Here is a 24,160-nt window from a genome sequence, read left to right as displayed (position 1 = left end):
CGCAATCCTTTCCACCCCCATAGTTAGTCCGTCTGACTATAGGAGCGGTGGTTTTTCTCACAAGAGCTTCTAGCAGCTTAAGCTGAAAACAGTTTGCTGTGCTGCATTTTCTTGCTGCCCGTCTTTCACAGTGAAATTTTTTCCAACTTCCATTTTTACTCATAGATTTCCAACTAACCAGTTAGTAAGACAGGCCTGGGGATGGTCGGTGGATGAAAAATAAAATAGAAAATAAAAATATCCCGTTCCCTCCCAGTTAGCTCCAAGATAATTGGCTTACCAGAGTTTTCTCGTCCATTTTAATTTCTTCTTCCTTTGATGGTTCGCCCCCTGTTTTTGTTTAGTTGTTTAGCTCCTGTGTTGTTTTTTGGTTCACTTTGGTTGTAGCTGGACTTGAAAAAACCACCACTGTACTCTGTTTGTTCAAGAAATGATTCACTGGATTCTAACTTGATTCTACTGTGTGCAGATTGAATTTTTTCATTAATGAAATAGTGAATTGGATTGAAGAGATAAAGAAATTAACAGTGTCCTGGGTTTTACTTGAAAATGCAAAAATGTCTTGAAACTTCAACAGAAGAGTATGTAAAAAAATTACACTCTTTTGTCAAAATTCAGGTAAAATTATTTGTTTTGAAAATGGATCTAAGCTAGAAAAATTGTCTAAAAAAATCTAAGCTATTTTCAGTAACACTTGATTGAAAAATTCGCTGGTGGAAAGCGACCGGGAAATCAGAAAGAGGACCAACTGAAAGCCTCGACCAGAAATAACGACCAGTGGCAGAAAACAGCTTATCTTGACTGGCGTGTATTCGTTTTTTGGGGGTTTCTTGCCGGTCCGCTTTCCACCCGCTGTTCCGGTGGCTTTCCCCGGAAAATAATTCCAATGGAAGCGCTTTAACTTTTCGTCTTTACGTTTCTTATCTTCAGCAGCGGTGTGTGGCTTTTCGATTTCTGCTTCCTTTGCTTTTCCGGTGGTTATTTTCTTCTATTTTTTTTCGTTTGGTTCTGCTCCTCTCTAAACTACTGGTAGTATTCGGCAATCGAAAACCAAAGCCAGTAGCAGCGAAGTCCAGGGAATAGCGCTGAGTGTCGTGTTTCCTGATCCGGGGTGTGTATTTAATTTAATTTCAGACAACCGGAGATACCAGCTGTCTGGTTCATCAGACGGGTTTTGCGGGAGTTGTTTCGCTTACCTGGATGGAAAAAAGAGAAAAAAGAAAAAAAAAACTCAGATGAAATTCGAGATTGAATTAGATGATTGTAGTTCGAATCGAGCTGAGCTCGGATAACTAGCTGAATGTGATTGGAATAAGAATTTTGGTTGTTATTATGGCTCTATTTTTTTTCTTAAATTTTTGAAGCATCTAACTTAACCCTGTATTCTGTTGAATGCTTTGTTTGATTATTTAATTATTTTTTTCTAGTAGAGTTTTATCAAAGTTGCTGAAAATTGTTTACCCCATAGATATTTGATTGGTATCTTTGGAATAATTCGGGTCTCCTTCAACCGTAGTACATTAAGTGAAATAGAAGTAAATGTTTGTTCATGTTGATTCCAGAAGTAGACGAAAGGCTAATTTTGCAAATATCCTAATTGGAGGTATGAACAAAATCTTGATTATTTTCACCCCTGAATGTATGCAACATCATTAGCATTTCTTCGAATGTAAGATCTGGAATGGGAATGGTTGAAATCTGGATGGGTTATATATGGCAGATATAGGTGCTTCTGGAGAACGTAACATTAAGAACTTATTGACTGTGTGGAAGTTTGAATATAATTTAATCGTGATATCATCAAATTGTCAATTAATGTGGTTTGAAATCGTGTTTATCCATTTATTAGCCATTGTCCCAATACACCCACTGTTGGTGTAAACAAATATAATCCCGATTAAAAAAGTAATTCGATTGTGAGAAATTAGAATGAATCGAAATAACAAACATATATTCACAGAAGAGCAGCGAAGACTGGACACCTGAACGTTGGAAAAAAAACGAAATCTGACAATAACAACCGTTAGACAAGTGAGTTTACACACTTTAAAACAGTCTCTTAACAATGCTCATTGTAACTTTTGAAACTAATAAAATTCCAGTACCCTTGTGGAAGACCACCAAAAATGGTCGAAACGTCGGGCATTTCAAAAAGGAAGTTGTTTGCTTGAAATCCAAGACCGAAAAAATAGCCAAAAATTAAACATTAAACATAAAAAACGGTCGATAACATAAACCTAACAAAATTTCGTGTTGACATTTTTTTACTAGAGTTTCTGGCGTTTTTTTTCACAAAAAATCCAGTTACCATTTGATAATGGGCGTTAAAATAATTGGCGAAAAAACGTAAAAGATTCTGTGTTTCATGTTTTACGAATCCAATGATTGCAAAATTAGGTATTTTTTTCAGATTTTTTATAAAATGAAGATTAAAAAAGTGCCTTTGGGTATGCAATACATTTAAAACCTTTAACCACTTATATGGCATTCCCAGCTGAAACGCCTGTGGTCACCCAGGCGTTTCAGCTGGGAATGCCATTATAAGCAATAATTAACACTACTCTTCAAGTAGAAAATTTTCCAACCTTTAAAGATATCCTTCAGAGAATTAAAACTTTCTGAATTTACCCTTTGTTTACTCCACGAAAATCAAGTGCAGTTCTTCCGCTGCGAACTTTCACAGCACATTAATCTTACGGACCAGTGCCGAAATATTCATCGACTACTGACTACCGATTGGCCGGGCGTAGCACCGGCGTAATCCCCATTCGCAGTTACCGGAAGTGCTACTATTCAGCTCATAAATGTTGTTAGTTCTCCTCCTGCTGGTCCACAACAAACACTCCTCAAACATCCCCCACCCCTTGTTTCTCGTTCGAAATGTGTCGGCAGCTTCCTAACAGTCAATAGAAATCAGCATGGCTAGCCTCCCGTGTGTTTGCACACACCTAAATGGGTATCGATTGATTATTCAAATATTGGCCAATGCCCGTACACCGAATCGGATGAATCGGAAGTTGCTGGATGCTGGAGCAAAGTTGACGAAAAAGTAGCAGTAGAGCAGATTCCACAGCACAAAAGGCTTTTCCGTATCTGGAGCTAGCCGAGCTATCCTGTCGGGAATTTCCCCTGGCCTAGCTTACTGAAAAGGTTGGAAAGGGAACCGGAAGTGAGAGCAGGCAGGAGGAAATCAGCCATCCAAGCGTGGGACAAATGCGAGCCGGAAAAAATATGCTCCCGTGTTGCTGAAGCTGGCTGGAGGACGTCTCTCCAAACTCCAAACAATGGAGACAAACCGAATCGTGGAACCTGGCACCGGCTTCACAGTTTGGCGCCCAGCAAACTGCTCCATGCGTATCCGAATAGGCGCATGAGTTTGTGTGTGGGTTTGGTGCGATTGTTGATGTCCGTTCCGGGACGGGTTTTGCTGTCTGTTCATGAACGCCCCGGAATCGCTAGCTACTAGTTAGTTGGACGGACAACTACCGGGGACCGAGCTATATTAAGCGACCTGTGGGACACAAACGGCCAGTCGAGCTGCCATTCAAGTCGGTGGGGCAGAGCAAAAAAAAAACGCAGGAAAAAATAGACCGTAGCCAGTCCTATTCCTCTTTTTGACAAACATGGGAATTTATAGGCTTAAAACATACGCACCCAACACGTGTGTGCTGTCTCCGCTGTCATGGATCTCTGCTGCATCGATATTGCAACTAGAACTTTGGACCTGATTCTGGCACCGTTTGACCGATTTTTTTTCCATTTTGCCCCAGGGTTACTGTTGGTGCATTTCAGCTGAACGATTCAGTGCAAAAAGTTTAAACTGTATCTTCATCCATCCGGATGTTATGAATAAAAATTTGTCATCGGAGGAGCGGTAAAAAGTGTCAAAATAAATATTTCAAAATGTCAGTAATTAGATTGCCAAAATAAGAAAATTATCAGCAACAGAGGTTATTTTTCCAACAATGTTGCATGCAGGGACGCTTTAAATATTAAATTTGAAAAATAGTTCCCATGAATAAGGTTTTTAAAATTTGAACCATTTGGCTGCTTAAGAATCACACCTGATAAAAGTGGAGCATGTTTATGAGTATGTCATAAGAGTTGAGAAAATTGCATGAAATTGCAGGAAAAGGGCAGTTTAAAATTTAAGCATTTGTAGTTGATCTCGCGTGAGTTGAAATAACAGCTTGGAATTTCAGAAAAGCGAGACGGTAGGAAACTTCAACTTCAACAACAATAAAAAAACAGCTAATGGAAATAACAGCTGCACTTTGTTTAACAGTATTTGAAGTGATGTTATGTAGTAGAACAGCTTGAAGTTGCGAGAAGATTATTCGAGAGGACAGTTTAAAAAAATGAAGCGATATAGTACAATTTCTATAAGAGGACAAACAGCTTACCGAGAACTGAAAAATTAAAAAAAAAAGATAGCTTAGAAAATCAAAACAGAAAGTTGAGTGTGCAGTAGGGTGGCCCAAAATTGTACTATGTCTGGGATGTTGGGGGCTCAAGCTTCAAATGATAGCTTAGGGTGTAAGAAACAATATTTTATGTGGCGGCGACTCAGAAAAATGATGTTTAGAGGTCGCACTGGTTCGATTTTTGAAAAAAGGCAATTTTTCCGAAATTTTGTCCTAATAACATTTTCAGATCTTGAAAAAGTATCAAACATGTGTCTCTAATATTTTTTAAATTTTCTTTATAATGTTAGTTTTAAACTAAAAATTTATTGGGACTATTTTGGACTCTCAATTTGTATGTATGATTTTTTTAATTACACAATACTGTGAATTTTTGTAGAAAAAATAAATAAAATTAACAAAAAAGTGTACTTTGGATTAAGATTTTTAATCAATATTGAATTCAAAAGATGCGCGTCGTTAAAATGTGTAACTTTGCAGAAGAAAGTGTACAGCTATGACTTGTCGTTTCAAAGTAATTCAAGTTTCACTGTGGAAAAAAGTCACAATTTTCAAATTTTTGCTAAGAATTGTTCTATATTATGATGTTGTTGAGTTTCGAGCAATCTTCAAGGACAGCTTGAAGCTACGAAAATGCAAGTTGAGTGGACATCTCCACATTAAAAAATTGGTTCGAGACACTTAAAAATTGTTAGTAACATTTGATTTAAAAAAAAAACTTAAAATTGCAAACAAGTGAGTAGAGATCTACGGTAAGCACGGTGCTCCTCTCAGGGAGTTTGTACTGTTTTTCGAGTACTGCCCCTCTCAGGGTGTTTGCATTTTTATTCGAGTACTGCCCCTCTCAGGGGGTTTGAACTTCCTTTTATCTCTTTTATTCGAGTACTGTCCCTCTCAGGGGTTTGTACTTCTTTTTATCTCTTTTATTCGAGTACTTCCCCTCTCAGGGGGTTTGTACTTCTTTTTGTTTCTTTTATTCGAAAACTTCCCCTCTCAGGGGGTTTGTACTTCTTTTTATTCGAGTACTGCCCCTCTCAGGGATTTGTACTTCTTTTTATCTCTTTTATTCGAATACTGCCCCTCTCAGGGGTTTGTACTTCTTTTTATCTCCTTTATTCGAGTACTGCCCCTCTCAGGGGGTTTGTACTTATTTTTATCTCTTTTATTCGAATACTGCCCCTCTCAGGGGGTTTGTACTTTTTTTTATCTCTTTTATTCGAGTACTGCCCCTCTCAGGGGGTTTGTACTTCTTTTTATTTCTTTTCTCGAATACTGCCCCTCTCAGAGGGTTTGTACTTATTTTCATCTCTTTTATTCGAGTACTGCTCCTCTCAGGGGTTTGTATTTCTTTTTATCTCTTTTTTTCGAGTACTGCCCCTCAGGGAGTTTGTACTTCTTTTCATCTATTTTTTTCTTGTACTGCCCCTCTCAGGGGTTTGTATTTCTTTTTATTTCTTTTACTCGAATACTGCCCCTCTCAGGGGGTTTTTACTTCTTTTTATCTCTTTTATTCGAGTACTGCCCCTATCAGGGTTTTGTACTCCTTTTTATCTCTTTTATTCGAATACTGCCCCTCTCAGGGGGGCTTCTGTTTATCTGTTTTATTCGAGTACTGCCCCTCTCAGGGGTTTGTACTTTTTTATCTCTTTTATTCAAGTACTGCCCCTCTCAGGGGTTTGTACTTCTTTTTATCCCTTTTATTCGAATACTGCCCCTCTCAGGGGGTTTGTACTCCTTTTTATCTCTTTTATTCGAATACTGCCCCTCTCAGGGGGGCTTCGGTTTATCTGTTTTATTCGAGTACTGCCCCTCTCAGGGGGTTTGTACTTTTTTATCTCTTTTATTCAAATACTGCCCCTCTCAGGGGGTTTGTACTTCTTTTTATTTCTTTTATTCGAATACTGCCCGTTTCAGGGGGTTTGTTCTTCATTTTATCTCTTTTATTCGAGTACTGCCCCTTTCAAAAGGTTTGTACTTTTTTTTATCTCTTTTATTCGAGTATTGCCCCTCTCAGGGGGTTTGTACTTCTTTTTATCTCTTTTATTCGTATACTGCCCCTCTCAGGGGGTTTGTACTTCTTTTTATCTCTTTTATTCGAATACTGCCGAATACTCTCAGGGGGTTTGTACTTCTTTCTATCTATTTTATTCGAGTACTGCCCCTCTCAGGGAGTTTGAACTTCTTTTTGTCTTTTTTATTCGAGTAATGCCCCTCTCAGAGGGTTTGTTCTTCTTTTTCTCCTTTTATTCGAGTACTGCCCCACTCAGTGGGTTTGCACTTCCATTCCAGTACTGCCCCTCTCAAGGGGTTTGTACTTCCGTTCGAGTACTGCCCCTCTCAGGGGTTTTGTGCTTCCATTCTTGTACTGCCCCTCTCATAGGATTTGTACCTACATTCGACTACTGCCCTTTCAAGGGGTTTGCACTTCCATTCCAGTACTGCCCCTCTCAGGAGGTTTGCACTTTCTTTGGAGTACTGCCTTTCTCACGGGATTTGTACTTCCAAATTGCGCTTTCTGTCCTAAACGCCCGTTAGATTTTAATGCTGCTCATTTGTCAGAAATATTGAGCAGTTGCCTTATAGGCCTTTTTGGAACTTTTCAGGATAATATCATTCTAGCAAAGAGTTTCTCTCTCTATTTATTAACAAGCCTTCTGGAATAACTAACATTTAGCTATTATCATTCCCTCACAAAGAATCAGGACCAACCTTACTAAAATATTAGCGTACACTTTTTCACCCGCACAGGAGGTGCCATTTTGTGTTTCTCTCTTTTTCCATGATATGAAACTGCCTCAAGTCCTTAATATTTGCAAAAACATCGTATTTACCTTATTTTTCAATGTTCGGGAGCTACCGACTGTACCATTGTCGTTTCCGGTGGCCTCGTTTCTAAAAAATGCGCAAAAAATGCGAGTCGAGTCGAGAGAACACTTTCAAGGATAAATAAGGAGAATCAAGACATCTGTTTAAAAATGGATTGAAATGTGTCAAATTTTCTGAATCATATTAGATTCGAACAAAATTTTCAATATTCAAGAAAAATATTTTAAATCTATTCATCCTATTCCACTTCTAATTGTTTTCTTAAAGTTTTTTTAATCGAATGCTTAAAGCTGACAACAGATTAGTTATTCCGTTTCAAGTTTTAAGGCTTTCTAGGCGTTTTTTTCTCCATTGCTTTTCCTGAATCCAACATCAAACGTTAACTTCGGCTAAACTGATAATCCTTATCGAATTAGCAGCAGCAACAGCAAGACCAACCAACGGAAGCTGCGGAAGAAAGCAACCACTTTCTACTACTAGATACTAGTAGTAGGCAATCGCCGATGGGCTGTGTGCTGCATAATCTCCACCGAGCCACGCAGGAAAAACCCAATTATGTCCAGCTTTCATGCTCTTTTCGTTCATGTTTCTATCAATTACACATCGAAATCCGATTCGCCCTGTAGGATGTGTGTGTGTGCTTCAAAGTGTGTGGGAAACGTATCGTATTTTTCAGTTATTGTTACTGGAAGTAAAGTAGGAAAAAAGCTCTTACTGAATCGAAAAACTAGACGGAAATTCTTGAAAAAGTAAAAAAGTAAATTGGGCAGAAACTTTACCCCCAACAGTTTTCAATAATTTGGAAATATTTTTAAAATTACAAATTATTGGATATTCAGGTAAAATCATGTTTTTTTTTTTGGTTTTTGGGACTTTCCGTGCTGACAAAGGACTCTTGCTTTTGCGCTTCGAGCGGCAGTAGAAGGATCAGCTCTCAATGGTGGTATCGTTTGAATATGAGGCAACAGAAAAAAAGCTACCGACTGAATGTTCTTTTTTTCTTTGCACAATCCATAGCTGAAGTTCCGTCAGCTACCATTTGAATGTGATTGAACTGCTATGGATTTGTTTCATGTGCAGTAGATTGTGATGCCGTCGGTTGTTTTTTTTCCTGCTGTTTTGGTTGAAAATCTGGATCAGTAAGGACGGCGCAGATCAGGATGTAGTCAGAGAGAGATTCGATAATAATTGATCTATTTCAGGCTCTGAATGGAAGGAACGTTCTGCCTAGAGAGAGAGAATTGTACAACGAGTATTGACACAATGGACTCGTTTCGATAGGTTTTCGATTGGATTGTAGTGGAGATAGGATTGAATGAAGCTGTAAAGCGTGGTAAATGGTAGTGAAAATTTATTGTTCAAAATTCCCATTATATCACGGATGGGATGATGGGTTTTACAGGTTGACAAATATCCAGGGCGATGGAAAAGGAGTTTTAAATAATGACGCATTTTAAATCGTATCTTTGTCCCAAAAGGAAGAAGGATTTTTTTATTACAAGTTTAAAAATTTCATGACGATGCCAAGAACAAAGCTGTAAGTTTTTATTTTGAAGATTTTAAAAACCTAGTCTAATCATCTAGCAATGTGAGTGTACTAAAAAGATGTCAGTAGTTTTTTCAAAAATCAGCACCCCGTGGTAAAAAATCACGATTTCGCATAACAAAAACACATGATTGCATAAACAAAGACAGAATGGGGCTTGCAATAAAGCTTAGTTGGCAAGCAGTTGCTTCCTGAGCCAATGTCCGTGAGTTCGAGCCCAAGAGTAAACAACGATTACAGTTGTACCGGATAAGTTTTTCAATGACTGTCCGCCAAATGCATCGTTGTTATAAGTAGCGAATAGCATACAGATGTTAAAACGACTATAATCGAAACAAGAAGAAAATAATTTAAGTAATGTTTAAATTTCAATTTTCTTCGGGGGGCTCGAGACAATTGCCCCCATTGCCTCCCCCCCTTCATAAGGGCTTGCTTATAATGCATTTGCAATTGTTTTTCAATCGATTCTGGCGTCAAAAATAAAAGGAAAAAATCGTTTTCTATGCGTTTTTAAATAAAGTTCAATTCTACAAAAATTCAGTATTTTGGAATCGAATGAAGTAAATAATAAACTTATTTATTTTAGGGAATGCATAAACGACGACTTTAAACTTGGAATTTTGCAGAAAAAAATCAGAAAAAAAATGTATCGGTCACGTAGAATTTTCGTATTTATTGACGCAAGAATTTGAAAAAGGCATTATTGCGTAAATTTTGTTATCTGAAGTGTTCTTGTTGTCCTCGATTTCAAAATTAAATAGACGACTCAACCGAGAAAAAAACACTTGATACTACTTGAGTATTCTACTTATTTTGCATTTGGTAACACGTATCCGGTAGACAAGCAACAGCCAGGATATAAATTTAAAAAAAAGAGAGAACTACCTCTAACGACTGTTTCTTGCATCTTCTGACGATGGCAAACTGCTCAGAATCAGAACATCCGTTCTGGGGACGCGTTCTCCGTACCAAATTGCAGTCCCCCTCTCCTGGGAGAACTTGGGGTTGGGAAGCAGCAAAAAAAAAAGAAACACCAAGATAATGTGCATTAAATGTGCTCATAAATTTTATTTCAAAATATTATATGTTCTCATGTTGTTTAATTAGATCTCTCTGTTGTTGTCTTCTGCGACGACAACGACGACGTTGACAACGACCGGAAATAAGACAAAGATGAAGCAGCAGTACCCGAGTTGAGTTCAGTTGAGGAGTGTCCTCCTAATGATGGCTACGATGGCTTTGGGAAGGAGCGAGATCAGGAAGCTGGAGACACAAACAGATCTCCATCAGTTGCCATTCTGTCCGGGGACGACGCAACTCTCTTGGATGAAGCAGACTCGCTGTGTGAATCATCCGGTTTCTGGAAAGTGCCAAGCAAAGAGCGACATCACCAAGCTGTTGGAAGTTTCTTTTCGTCCTCCGGATCCACTTATTTCCGGAAGTTGCCATCCGGATTCGGGGTCAGAGCGAACGCGCGCAGTTCCTAAGGAGTAAGGGGGGATGAAACTCTCCAGCAAAGTCGTTTGCTTTAACGACATTGTCTTTTGGGGTGCTGGATGTGTGTTTGTGGAGTGCGAAAACTGTCTCTCTTACTGGCTAATGTGAATTGCGAGCACCAGATAATAATGGTTCACACAAACCCCGGACTAGCTCACGTAAGCTCGCAAAACCCTCCTCCTCCTCGTTCATTCAAACGCACACGTGGTTGCTAGCTTAGTTAGTGCGACTAGAAAACGAAGAGGTGACGCAAAATGTCTTTGTCCTAGGGCCAGTCAGTGGTGTGGTCGTAAAAGCTTGGAACCTCTCGGTTGGATGGGTCGCATAAAACAGATTATCACTGATTTTATTAGGTTGATAAGATTACGACCTTCCTGCATGGGGTACGGTTCCAGTGAACGTGTCAAACTTTTTGCGCTACTGGAAATTTGTTTCGCCCGAACGTGATTAGAGCAGGTCGTACTTAGGGACGTTGTTGTCTTTGCTGCTGCAAGCTTTGTTGCCGCATTTCAGGGGAATTTAACGAACGAAAAAATGTTCTGCTCCCGAAAGTTCAACTTCTCTGGCAATAGAAACTTTCCAACAGACAGAATCCTTCAAGAGTGAATGAAATTCTTGATATAAAACAATTGTTCAACAGCACTTTTGCGCTTTCAAATACCAGCTTATTGTCTCGCTTGCAGAAAGAGTTATGTTGAGAAACAAAACTTGTCTCTTCAAGTGAACAAAAACTTGTATCAACAAACAAATCTGAAGAGTGTAGCTGGCTCCACCACCACAATATTTCCAGAGCGACCAAGTGGAATCAGCCAGAAAATATAATGCAAACCATCTTTGGAGGGCGGAGGAAAAACGAGTTAAAAATGCAACTGACAATATCAAATCTGGGTAAGTCGAGAGTGGCCGCAACAGTAAGCTACTCTAGATATCACTTCTATACGCGTGGAGGTCAAACGCAGGCAGCAGCGTAGCCACTTCTAGCTCAACAATTGTTTGAGAGACTGAATGAAACTTTAGCTCCTGTAAGAATATGGCGGCTTAGTAGCTAGCTACTGAATGCTGATGACGTTTTCAGAGCCCTGTATGGCTGCCGAATGGTGAAGTAATTTTTCCCGTCACTAGCTTCTTGGTATTACTTTTACAGGACGATTTGTTTTACCGAGAAGTCGAGGCAGTTTTGTTCGAATGTTTTTGAAAAAAAATAAAATTATTTTTTTAAATTATCAAATATCTAAATTGAATTATCTGATGATTGGTGAACAATTTCACCATTTTTTAGTTGGATGACTCCTTGACTTACTGTTCGAAACTCAGAGAAAGAAAACGCCTGAATGTATACTCATCTATTATCCAAAGTTTAACGTACTTTAAAAGCGCGTGTGTTTTGACTTGAATATTTTTTCGATCCACTTTAGTCCTATCACGATTCAGATATTAGAGAGATAATAAAAAAACTAAGTTGTTTAGAATCAAAACATACTCAAAATCAACCGAAATCAGACTATCAGGTCAAGTGCGATATTTCAAATAATGAATACGAGGCAAATAAGTGTTTCAGATGAATCGTTTTTGGGAATAACTAAATTATGATTTGAACTTTGTGCTTAAATATGAAATGTTGGTGTTAGTGGACGGGCAAAAAAAAATTAACGCATTCCACGAATCGCTAATTTTTTTAATTTTGTCGCTATATTTAAGTGAGCTAGCAGTTTTCAAAGATTCGATATAAATGACTTGCTGAAGAACACAAAATTTTTCTTATAATGCTCTCATTTTGCATGACATAAGTTGGTACACAACATAAACGAGAGCAAAAATTTTCATACATGATATGCGGAGTGATGTCTAATATTGCTTTAACTAAGATCGTAATAACAGCTCGATTTTTGAGAGCTGGGAGAGCACAATCATGCCAATAATAAATATCCTTCACAGCCAAATTTGGCATCAATGTGTTCTCTAAACTTATGAAAAACGAGGTAGTACGTTCACGTACGAAAATTTTGTTTTTTTGCTGTGTACCAGCAAAATAAGTGAAAAATTGACGCTCTAGGAGTGATTTTTTTGAAAACATACAAACTGTTACAGTAAAATTATGCTCGGGATGGGATTTCTAAGGCAGTAAACGCCTGAAATTATACTAAGCATCAAGCACATTTGTACAGACATCGCGTGAAAATAGGACACGAATGAAAACAAAATTTGTTATATGTACTCCAAAATGTTTTAATTAACTTCGCAAAGGCGCTTTTATATTAAACGCCTGAAACTATACTGAACTTTTAAACTTAGTTTCGGGGACAAAAACGAAACGAAAATTGAGCTTAAACAAAAATATCGCAAAAATGAAAACACTTCGTCAAATCACACAGTTTAATGGATGTAATTTTTAAAAATATTTAAGTAAATTGACACATTGTAAACAAAAATTCTAATATATCGGTCCGTTTGAATTCAAGGTGAAATGTGCTGCTACTGATTGAAATTGTGATCATTTGATCAATGATTTCGGAAAACATTGATCTCCGGGGTAACTTTGATCGAAGTGAAATTTTTCCGCATAATCATCAAAAACTAAGTCTAAAGTTAAAATATCTCAAAACTAAATTCTACCATTAAAAACCTATAAGACGTGTTTCAAATTGGAAAAAATATTGGTTTATTTTTGAAAATTTCAAATGTAAATAAAAATGTAATTTTGAAATATCTAAATTTTCGAAAACTCGCAAAAAAAAAATCGTTTCTGATGAAACCAAAGTGTTTAGAAGCAGCAGGTTGATTTATGTGAAAGTTCAACTTTTTTTCCTAAGAAAATGTTTAGTTTTTTTTTGTAGCTTTTGTTGTATTTTGAGGTAAATTTTTGATATTTATAAAATAGGGACATTTTACAAATTTGAGTCAGTCTATGAAAGGCTAGAAACCTTATCAAATGGTAAAGTTTGAAGAAAAAATTAAAACGGAACAGTGCGAGAGCCTAGAGAATTGAATGAAGGCCAAAATTATTTTTTTCTTATCTTATAAATTATGTTAAACAAATTTGCCCCTTGCGATTTCCGAAAAAATCGAAGGGAGGGACCAAGCAGAATTTAATATTTGCTCTGGCCTGATTTATAATAAAAAAAATGCTATCAAATCAAAATTCTATACCAAATATTGCTTCGGGTTGTCTAATGAAACTTAAATGTGGTCTTAGCTTGCTATCAAATGGGAATTTTTGAAACTTTTTGGCCTTGTTTTGTTTTTGTAGAAAATTCAACATAAAAAATTGCTATTAGTTTGCTGTTTAGACCTTACTTGGTCAAGGATTGGTACCAATCTGGGAACGGGTATAAGTTTGTTCTCCGGTTTATATTTTATATAAAAATTTTTTAACCTAAATCATACCTAATATTGCAATCAAATTAAATTTTACACCAAATTTTGTTTCCTGTTTGATGTTGGTCTCAGCTTGCTGTCAAGTAAAAATATATGATACCTTAATCTTGCCTAATTTTGCTCTTGCACTCTTGAACGGTTTGGTATCAATTTGGGCATTAAAGTCTGCCCGGGAATTGTTTACCAAAAGTTGAACAACCGAAAAAAAATCTTATTTTTTCACATTTTTCCAGAACATTAATTATTGGCAGAAAATCCAGTTAAGAGAAATTGCTGAGGGATCAAATAACCCCATGGTTAACTCTCCCTTATAATTTAAGAACTATCAGTTGCTTTTGAAAATACGCGTTTATTTGAATATTCATGCTGATTACTTTATGTTAGAAAAGACCCCATTCCATTTGTTATGCTGGCAGATATGATTTTCTGAGTATATATCGCAAAGATCTGAGAAAATCATCCATTAGGTCAGGTCTGCAGGGATTGATTTTACTAAAATTCAGGGTTGAATGTTTCAGCTGTGATATGTCTCGTTTTCTATATTGAATTTGAGAAAAACAAAACGCCCAAATTTAAATTTAGTTATGGTTCAGAGTTCTATTTCGTTGACAGCATTAAACGCATAGGTTGAGACTGTAACATTGATTTTCCGATCGTCAATCTATTGCCAAAACAAATATGAGCCCTAGAGGAAAAATCAACCTTTTCAGTTTGCAAATTAAGTTAAATTTAGGTAAGATTTTAGGATATATTAAGACTTAAATGTCCAACATTTTTTTTCACAATTTGGAAGGCCCAATTCCGGTTGTATAAAAAAACATGTTGAAAATTTCTGAAAAATAAGAACATTTTAAATCACTTGATTTTTCATTTTTGAAAATTTTTATCTTCTTTTTCAATTTTAAGCCCGTAAGGAAATAGACTTTTTTAGTGTCTGAACACGAAACAATGATGTAACTCAAAATTATTGCTGTTTTCCATGATTGAATTATCGTCCTTTTTCAGGTGGCCATTATGCCCTTATCTCACCTTAAGGGGGGAGTAGGGTCTAACGGGTAAAAAAAAACACAATATTCACGAATTTTTTTTAGAGCTATCGTTCAAACAAATGTATTCAAATTATTATACAAAGCATTGTAAAAAGAACATTTAGTAATTTTTTCGTAGAAAAATATTGAAAAATGAGCCGGTGACGGAGCACTTTCGAGGATGCCTTTTAGAAAACAGGATTTGCGGTGGACACTGTATCTCAGCACAGAATCATCTGAAGTCAAAAAATCAGAGCAAAATATTTTTAATAGATGTTTTTCTGGACCTCAACGATTTTATTTAACTTGAAAATTTTTTTTTATGAAATTTTTGTGGCTGTTTTTTCACGAAAAAATCCGCCATTTTTTATCTGTAAAATCTCCAAAAGTAAAAAAAAGAAAATCGTTGGGGTTTGGTATTTTATATGTAGAAAATATGTTCCAAATTTGAAAAGAATCGGTGGAGTAGTTTTCAAATGACGATGTCCACTGAGTTTAAGAACGTGCTTTCGAGAAAAACGCGTTTGAATTCTGCTTGCAGTATTATTACAGTATTAGATAAGAAGAGATAAAGGCCTATTATTTCTACAGTTTTGCTTTGATTGACTTGAAAATTTGACACAACATTCTTGAAATGTTTTACAATAAAAAAAATGAAAAAATCGATTTTTTGAAAGTGTTAGACAATAACAACAATTTTCTGTATTTTTTTTCTCCTATTTGGAAGAAGAAAAAAAATACTGCACTTAATGTAGGACTTCGACCATTTCTTTTTAAATATTGCTTTTTAAATATTGGCTTTAAGCCTTTACTAGAACTATAATTTTATATTTGTTATTCCATTAAAATTTAAAAAAAAAGAATTTAAAAGTGAAAAAGATTGAGCGATAACAGAATTCGTTACCATGTGCACGTGAAGAATTTAAGCATATGAGGCAAAGAAGAGACAGCTGAAAAAGAAGTTGCCTCTACATTTCATTACGAAGGTCAAATTTCTGAAATGTATTGATCTACAAATTCAATTTAACTTTCAACAGCTCAGTAACGCAACATAAGTTTTTGGGTAAAATTTGGCCCAGGGAATGACAAATTACAGCTGTTTGTTTTAGGAGCACCGACGTTTTTAAGGCTTTGGGCCATCAATTGTTAAGATCTCTTTAAGCTTTTGATCACTAGCTCAAAGTCAGGTTTAAAACGGGAAAACATTGAATTATTGTACTTAAAATTTTAGAATGATGTTTAGTGCCTAACACATAATTGAAAGAAGCTGATTGATTTTGGTTATAAAATATTGTATTATGAAATTTTTAGACTGAACCACAGTTTTCTGACTATTTTCCGGTTCAGTTTTTTTTCCCAAATTCTGGAAACTAAACAAATCAAGTTGTACCTTGCCAACTGGCCAAGTTTCGTTTCCATAAATTATTCACCCAATACTGTGAGCCAGATTCGACTCAAGTAGCAGCAGCTATGCAAAATCGGACGACATCTAAACAAAGAACCAACAAATGGGAAGCAAATTCCAATATCCTTTGCAGCAGTCTGGATGGACGGACGGACGAACAGACGAAAGGATGACCAAGGGCGGCCAAGTTGAAGGATCAACTGGTAAAGGAGAAAATCCGCTTTTCTCATTGTTTACCCATAGATCTTCCATTCAGGGAAGATCTGGCTGCTGCAAGCTGCTGGAGCAGATGAATGTGTGAATATGTGTTGAATTTAGCAGGAAGTTGTAGAATTATTTTGCTGTAAAAATTAAAAAAAATAACTAACCTCCTCTAGTGTGAACTTGAAATTTTTAAACAATTATAATTTTTTCTGTTTAAATTCAATTAACAAAGCAAATTTTAAAATTAATCAGCACAGATTTCTGTTTGTTTGATGATAATGTAACGAGAAACCAAACGATACGTATAATTTTTACAACGAAAAACATTTGTTGACTGTTTGTTTCCCCACACATTTTAAACAGACATAATTGAAATTCATCAGTTTTGCAGAATGCTTCAAATATCGACAAATCCGGTACGTATCCGATCGCAATAAACCGTGAAATCAGATAATTGCATCATCTCCCCAGGTAATCAACTACCTACCTGCCTTCGTTTGGGAGCATCCATCGGTGAAATATCGTGAAAATACCACCCAAACATCCATCCCGGAAGCATTCCGGGGCTGTGAGCAAGGTGAAAAAATATCATCCTGGTGTAGAAAAAAAACACTCACAAAAGCCTCGTTATTTCGTGTCTTGTCAGCAGCGAGCTAACGCCGGCAAACATCAGGAATCATCACCGGGCCAGGACCACGTGGAGCAGCGGATCCTTAACGAACGGCGGAGGGCATAGCTTAATCATCCTCTTCATAAAGCTCATCATCGCTGTCACCCTGGTTGGATCTTCTTTTACCCCCAGATTCGTTCTGTATAGGACTTTTTTGTTGCTCCTCACTCTAACCTAACCCATCATCGTCGTCGTCGTTACAAAGATTCATGTGGAACCGGGATATGAGCTCTGTCTGATTTTGCTGCTGCTGTTTCACGGCGTGTGTGGGTGGGTGTCAAGCAGCAGCAACAGTCCTGCAAAACCCATGACTGGTGAAAAATGAAACGCTGGGTAAGCGATGAAAAGTGGTATTCGCTTTCTTGTGTTTTTCTTTTCATTTTTTTTTTTTGATTTAGTAGTTTTTCCCCCGGAAGAGGTAAAACGAATGGCAGGTGATTTGTAAATCCCTGTGAATGGTGGAATTTTCTTTTCAGCGTTAACTCGAACGTTGTTTTTCAAATCGAGAAGTCTCGGGCTCGACAATGTTTTCATCAATGTGGCGCAAAATATATGTGCAGCCATTCGTTGAAAGTCGCTGGTATTTCATAATTAATTTTGAGCGGCAAGAATCTCCAAAGTTGACAGTTATCACTCTGGCGGTGAAGGTAGAATTTGGAAGATTTTCTATAGATAATGAACGTTCTGATGGATATGACGCCAAAATCAGAATCATATGTGAATCAAGAGATTTTTTTTCAATCTTCATGGTCTGGTTATTTTCAGATGGAATTCATTGTTTATATACTGCAAAATTAAAACGATTGGGTTATTGAACTTTTTACTTTTCCTAAAATCTAGGCAAGGATTATCTATTAACCTTGTTGAAATGTTGGAAAAACTCTTTTTCAAGGTCTTATCAAGCAGGCTTCGTCATTATTGCTAAAATTTATTAAATGAAATAATATTTTTATCAACTTCAAATACATTTTCATTTTATGATGCAATTTTCAAAAATCTATGCCAACTTTGAAAGTCAATTTTGTGATCTCTTGTCCATTATGAACTGATTCTTAGTGACTAAAATGGCAGTAAAACTCATAAAATGGATTAAAGGGTGTCCACGATGAAATTGCCACACTCTGAAATTGCTCTAACTTCTTAACCGTTGGGTAGAATTAAATGAATATTTTTGTGGACTTAGTTCATAGTGCATTGTTTACATTCTGCAAGTTTCAAAGTCATTTCAAAGAAATGGAGTTGAAAGAACAACTCGTGCGTGATAAAATCTTGCGCATTCATCACGAGAACAAGGATCTCTCGCATCTTTCCATCGCTAAAACGTAGGGAATCTCGAATTCCACGGTGTCGCGAGTGATTAAGCGGTTCGAGGAACGATTGACCACCGATCGAAAGCCCAGATGTGAAGGAAAAAGTCTTCCGTACAACACCAAAAATCAAAACCGCGTAGTTGGGACCTTCAACCGATACCCGGACGTCTACGCTCGGGATGTGGCTAAGAAGCTGCACCTAAGCCGAGGTTTTGTCCAGAAGGCCAAAACTTAGGCTGGGCTTCGAACGTTCAAGGTACAAAAGGCCCCTAATCGCGACGAAAAGAAGAACAAGTCCGTCAAAACTCGTGCCAGGAAGTTGTACCTCAACATGCTGACGAAAATTGAATGCTACATCATGGACGACGAAACATATGTGAAGGCCGACTTCAAACAGATCCCCGGCAACCTGTTTTTCACGGCCAAGGATAAGTTCAGCGTTCCGGAGCATGTCCGCACTCGGAAGATGTCCAAATGTTTGGCAAGCCATCTGCACGTGCGGGAAGCGAAGTGCACCTTTCGTGGCCCAGGACACGATAAACGGACATGAAAGAGTGCCTCCAGAAGCGAATGCTTCCTCTCCTGAAGGCCCACAACGTCCCAATAATCTTCTGGCCGGATTTGGCCTCATGCCATCACTCCAAAGACGTGCTGAAGTTGTATGCGGACAATAAGGTCAATTTCGTGCCGAAAATGTTCAACCCTCCCAACACTCCGGAGCTCCGCTCCATCGAGAAGTACTGGGCGATTATGAAGCAGCACCTGCTTAAACGACAGTCGAGGAACTGAAAAAAGTATGGGTTTACATGCAAAAAACGGTTGATTCACAGGTTGTGCAGAATCTTATGGCCGGTGTTAAGGCCAAGGTGTGGGCATTTGCGTATGGACTGTAAATAAAATACGAGTGAAATGGTAAAATGAAATTTAATAGCTATTTTTCAATCCCTGAAAGTTTTATGCCAATCGGATAAAAACTCGAATTTTGCGAATCAATTTTGTGTGTGGCAATTTCATCGTGGAAACCCTTGATTAGGGTTTTTGTAATGAGGTTTTCATCAAAGTATCAATTAATCGTGTAATTTTATAAATAAAAAATATGATCTTGAGTGGAACAACAAGCTTCCAAAGTCACCTGCTAGGTGGGCAGCGAATCAACGTAAAAATTGCATATCTTTTTTTAAGTAAGAAATTAATTTGAATGAAATCAATTTGAACTTTGGAAGATTAAATTTCTGTTACGTTAAAACATTATTTTTTAACTTGAAAATCTTTAAAGGTGGCATTTAATTGAAGTTTTCACAGTTACACAAAGAATGGCAGACTCTCAGCAGCCTGGTTCTAACCCAGGGTTTTATCTGTTTTGATTTTTTTTAGATGTGTCCTGATTTTCGGGAGATTTGAACTGTAGGGGAGAGTGAGGATATTTGATCCCCTTGTCTTATTTTCACCATATCTTTATGGAAAAAGAAGCCTCTCGCACCCTTTTACATTTTCTGGCAGCGTGTAACTTCAAGTTTCTATGCTTTAAAAATTAGAATGATACTTGAACCCGTAGATGAACTAGATGCATTTTCGTGGGAGTAAAAAATTGCGATATTTTTGAAGTTAAGGGAGACTTGATCCTCTATTGAAGGAAACTTGATCCTTTATTCAGGAAGCTCTAATCCTTGGAAAAAAATCAATCGAAATTCCAAGATAAAATGTCAATTCACTTTTTTGTTCATGATTGTTCTCATTTCTCAATTAATATCTGTCAGAAGAAGAAAATTGTATAAGTTTATCTCAACCAAAATGAAATTGTATACTAAAAGGAGCTATTTTCTATAATTTTAATAAAATTAATTATTTCAGCCTTTTTCCTCAGACGGTGTTGGAAAAATATTAGTTATTGTATAAATATTAGTAATCTCGTAATCAGCAATGATCACGACCCCTTCAGAAGGAGATTATACCGTTTTGAACTCTAGGAATCAAATGTACCCATAATCAACATTTTAGAAAACTTTTTGTGAAAAATGTTGAGAGATTTCCAATGCTTTGGTTGGAAATATGGTATAATTAAGTTCATATTATACTCTAACGATAGATATATTTGAATAAATATTTTTGATGTAATGTTTTTATGTAAGAAACATTTTAAAGGGATTAAAAAGATCTTCAAGTCACATTTTCAGAAAATTTTCAAACAAAGTTCAATAACTCAAACAATTATTTTGTTAAAATTTTTTGAGCTATAAGCATTGTTGTTTTGCTCCATTTGGCACATTTTTCTAGAACATTGTATTCTTGTAAGACATTCCAGTAACGAGATATAGCTAAGGACTCAAGTATCCCCAGGGATCAAGTTTCCAAATTCTCCCCAACTGGTTTTTTTTTTTAAAAAAAAAGATCTTTAAATGAACTTAACTGTACGGAATAAAAAAAAGATCTATATTATATTAAAATTAATCGTAAATTAATGAGAACATCAAACAAATCTATCATAAAACATGATTTGTTGCCCTTTTTTGAACCCTTTAAGTGGTGGATTTCATAAATCCATGTTTTTCTGTCGGACGGGAATTTTCACGTGTTTTTCAAAAAATTAATCATCCTTCCTGCAAATTTTCATGAGAATTCGTTGTGCTTGAAACATTTACGAAATATGGATGATCCAAGCTTCCCACCTTAAACCTTTTGTTCCTATTTCGGTACCAACAGGTCGAATCCATCATATATATTTAATATTCACCTAGAATTAGTTTGATTTTTCGAAAAAAAAAATATCATGAAATTTATATATTTCTTCGTTTTAAATCAAACCTTGTTTTGAAAAATACCTCAAACATTTCGCTCCCAGCAGTACAATAATCAGAATTTCTGTTTATGTCTTTCTTATATGCTTTAAGATGGCAAAAATCGTAAAAAATGCTCAATATATGTTCTCAAATAAGCCAGGACTAATGTGAAATTTTTCTTTTGCCACTTGGAGATAAAACGAAGAGAGGGATAGTAAAAAAAGAAAAAAAACCGATAAATTGGAAAAAAAATTAATGAAATCGCGTATGCGACAAAATTGCATACAACTGTCATGGAACAGTATCGTAAGTTGGAGTTACTTTAGAAAGAAAAAAAATCAAAGCAGGCACGAATACAAAAAATGGTGAGGTTTAAGTGTTTTTGAAAGGTTTACTTTTCCGTAACACCTACAATTTTTAAAACACTCACTGAGGAAAATAATCTATGATTATTGATTGCTGGGTATCCAAACTTCTAGAACCCAAATTTAGTTCACTGATAAGTTCACAGAAACTTAGTTTTATGATTACAAAAAAACTTATGTTCTACGAAAAAAATTTATTATTAAGGAAATTTTTTTGGCATTTTTTTCGAAATTACATAAGCACAGGGGCTAAGGAACTTGACTTTCAGTACTTTTTCGATTGTAGATTTTACACACTCCAACAATTTTTTTCCTTCATTTTAAAACATTTAAAGACTGATTCATAGCTATATTTTGTATGATTTTAGTTAAAATTGTTCCATAGATAACTTAGGTAGATATTTATGAGCCATCGAGTGCTTTAACATCATATCTTTATTGAAGATGATTTATATTAATTTACTTATCACTTTCAAATTTTGATTTTCAGGGACTTGAAAAAGAAATGAACATAAATAAACTAAATATATGAAAAAGGTTGTTAGAGGATTTTGTCAATTTGAAATGTTGAAAAATGTTCACATACGTAACAAATAATTTAATGTCAAATCATACAACAAAAAAAATTCCAAACCATCACTATCGGAGTCCATATCTGTTCTGACTTTCTACTCTCATTGATAGCCATGTTCCAAATTTATCTACGCTTGTCACCTAGAGTATAGTTTGTTTATTATTTGATTCTCATGAATTTAAAAAAAAACCATTTCGAAATATTCGTATTTCAAACGATTATTTCAAAATGAACTCCTAAGGAAATCTCTTCCAGAATGGGATCGGATAACCAGTTTCAAACGTAAATCAGTTTAGAGCTTTTATGTTAACGTTGGTATGCTCAACCTTACGGATCTGTCATAATTGGCTTGACATGGCGTAAATTGGCCAAACTTGACAAACAGCTTCGGGTTATGAAACTGCTTACAATAAAAAAGTTGATACCTATAAAAATGGAATAAAACGCTCAATTTTGTGTTACTTGGCTCATCTAAACGGAAAATTCAGGTAATTTTTTAAAATTTTCAAAAAATAAAGGCAAAAGTTCAGATTTCCCAACTTAACAAGAACGAAATCAAGAAAAAAAAACCTAACAGCAATGAGGTAACGTTTCAAAATTATTTGGAAAATAACATCCGTTAAGTGATCCACCAAACAGGAAGGGCGCTGAAGATTGCTTTTATCCGATAAGCATCGGAACCCAAATAATACGAATTGTTATGACCGCATGTTCTTTTTTTCCTTGTTTGGTGTGGTCGATATTTCGCTTCTCCTCGAATCGAAAGCGAGATGCCTTCGGTGTCCGGTTGAGGGTGTCCGAATAACATAACGAAAAAGGGTCAAAATATGTTTTTATCGTTATCGATGCCTAACATAGCCTGTGTATGAGGGGGAGGTTTTTCCCTCTCGGTACCTACCCCTATGCTGCATTCGTTACTCGGAAGGATGTTCTCAGCGCGCTTGAAATTTAATTTTTCGGGATACAATTTCGATTGGCTCGGCCAGTTTGAATCATCATCCGAAATTGGGGTAAAAGATTTAAGCTTTTGATGCGATTGAAGAAATTAGATAAAAAAAAGGATACAATGAATGTTGATTTGATTGTTTTCCTGGATTCTTTAGGGGAGAACACTTCAGAACATCGTTATCTGTTTATGGAAAAAAATTGTAGGTATAAAAATCTTAAACATTCGCGTTGATGTTTAAAAGAAAATTTGCTGCACGTGTTGTAGCATTTTATTCAATTTAAGTCAAACTCATCAAAAGTCTCGAACGCGAGAAAACAATCGAGCGGTACAGACAGCCAATCAGCTTCGAAAAGCCCGGAAGAAAGAGCATTAGGAAACAAAATCCAATGAAGCCTTATGGTGCCGATTTTCCTCCACCAACCGCCAACAACCAGAGGAAAGTTCCTGTCGTCGTTGCTGTTGCTATTTTTCAGTTTCCTCTGCCAGGTTTTTCTCTGCAAATGCACAAACACCACGTTCACTTTTATGGCAATTTTCTACAACATTTTCCAATGGCGACATCAGCACATCAAGGCAGCAGCATCATCAACGACTCTTTCGATTGCTTTTAACGATGATGATGATGATGGCGGCGGAGGTGCTGATGACAATGACGTTGATGTGGGCAATATCAGGATTGCTTCTTTGAGGCACATTTTTGTTTTTCGTTTTTTTAAGAATATACAGTAGTATACAAAACTTTGAAAAAGTCTTTTAAAAGATGAATAAATGTTGGAATCTAAATGAAAGACTCTCTCATACGTTTAAAATTTTTTGACCATTTTTTATCCTACAAAATTTAAGCATTGCCTACACAAAGGCGTAAATATTATCCGTATGCTAGGAGCTCCTTTTTACCAGCAGAATTGGGCGCCCAAGATTCCAAGTGAAGCTGCTGATTCTTATCAATTTCAACTGTTGCCTCACAACTGTATTCGAGGCACAGCTAGCAAGCAAACGTCATCATCATTACCGGGTACATATGCGACTCGAAAAACCTATGACGCATTCCTCAAGAACTTCCGCCGCGCCTCCAGCAACTCGTTGATGGCATCCCTACATGCTGATTTCACTTCTCGAAACGCATCCGTACTACCGACCGGGGAGAAAATCGACACTTCAGTCTGTCCTAGGCTTCAATGTCACACTACAATGACACCCGACCGACACA

General features: G+C 36.5%; 1 protein-coding gene across 20 annotated transcripts in view; it reads right to left on the bottom strand.

Annotated features, from left to right (window-relative positions):
* Positions 1–24,160, bottom strand: part of LOC129744717 (muscleblind-like protein 1) — a 302,890-nt gene that overhangs the window by 246,762 nt on the left and 31,968 nt on the right. For 16 of the 20 annotated variants that reach the window (XR_008736979.1, XR_008736977.1, XR_008736978.1 and 13 more), the window contains exons 2-3: positions 916–1,196; positions 281–459 (exon numbers count right to left, since the gene is read on the bottom strand). Coding sequence is in view for 13 of the 20 variants with exons in the window: in XM_055737391.1 (XP_055593366.1) it covers positions 281–298 (18 nt within the window). In the remaining 7 variants the exon portion in view is untranslated. Of the gene's footprint in view, positions 1–280; positions 460–902; positions 1,197–24,160 lie in introns of all 20 variants that reach the window. The other 4 variants (XM_055737385.1, XM_055737386.1, XM_055737383.1 and 1 more) reach the window with 4 other exon arrangements.

The sequence above is a fragment of the Uranotaenia lowii genome, chromosome 2 (assembly GCF_029784155.1).
Source record: "Uranotaenia lowii strain MFRU-FL chromosome 2, ASM2978415v1, whole genome shotgun sequence".
Lineage (NCBI taxonomy): Eukaryota > Metazoa > Arthropoda > Insecta > Diptera > Culicidae > Uranotaenia > Uranotaenia lowii.
Note: the sequence above shows the minus strand (reverse complement) of the source record. Positions and strands in the feature narration are given on the sequence as shown.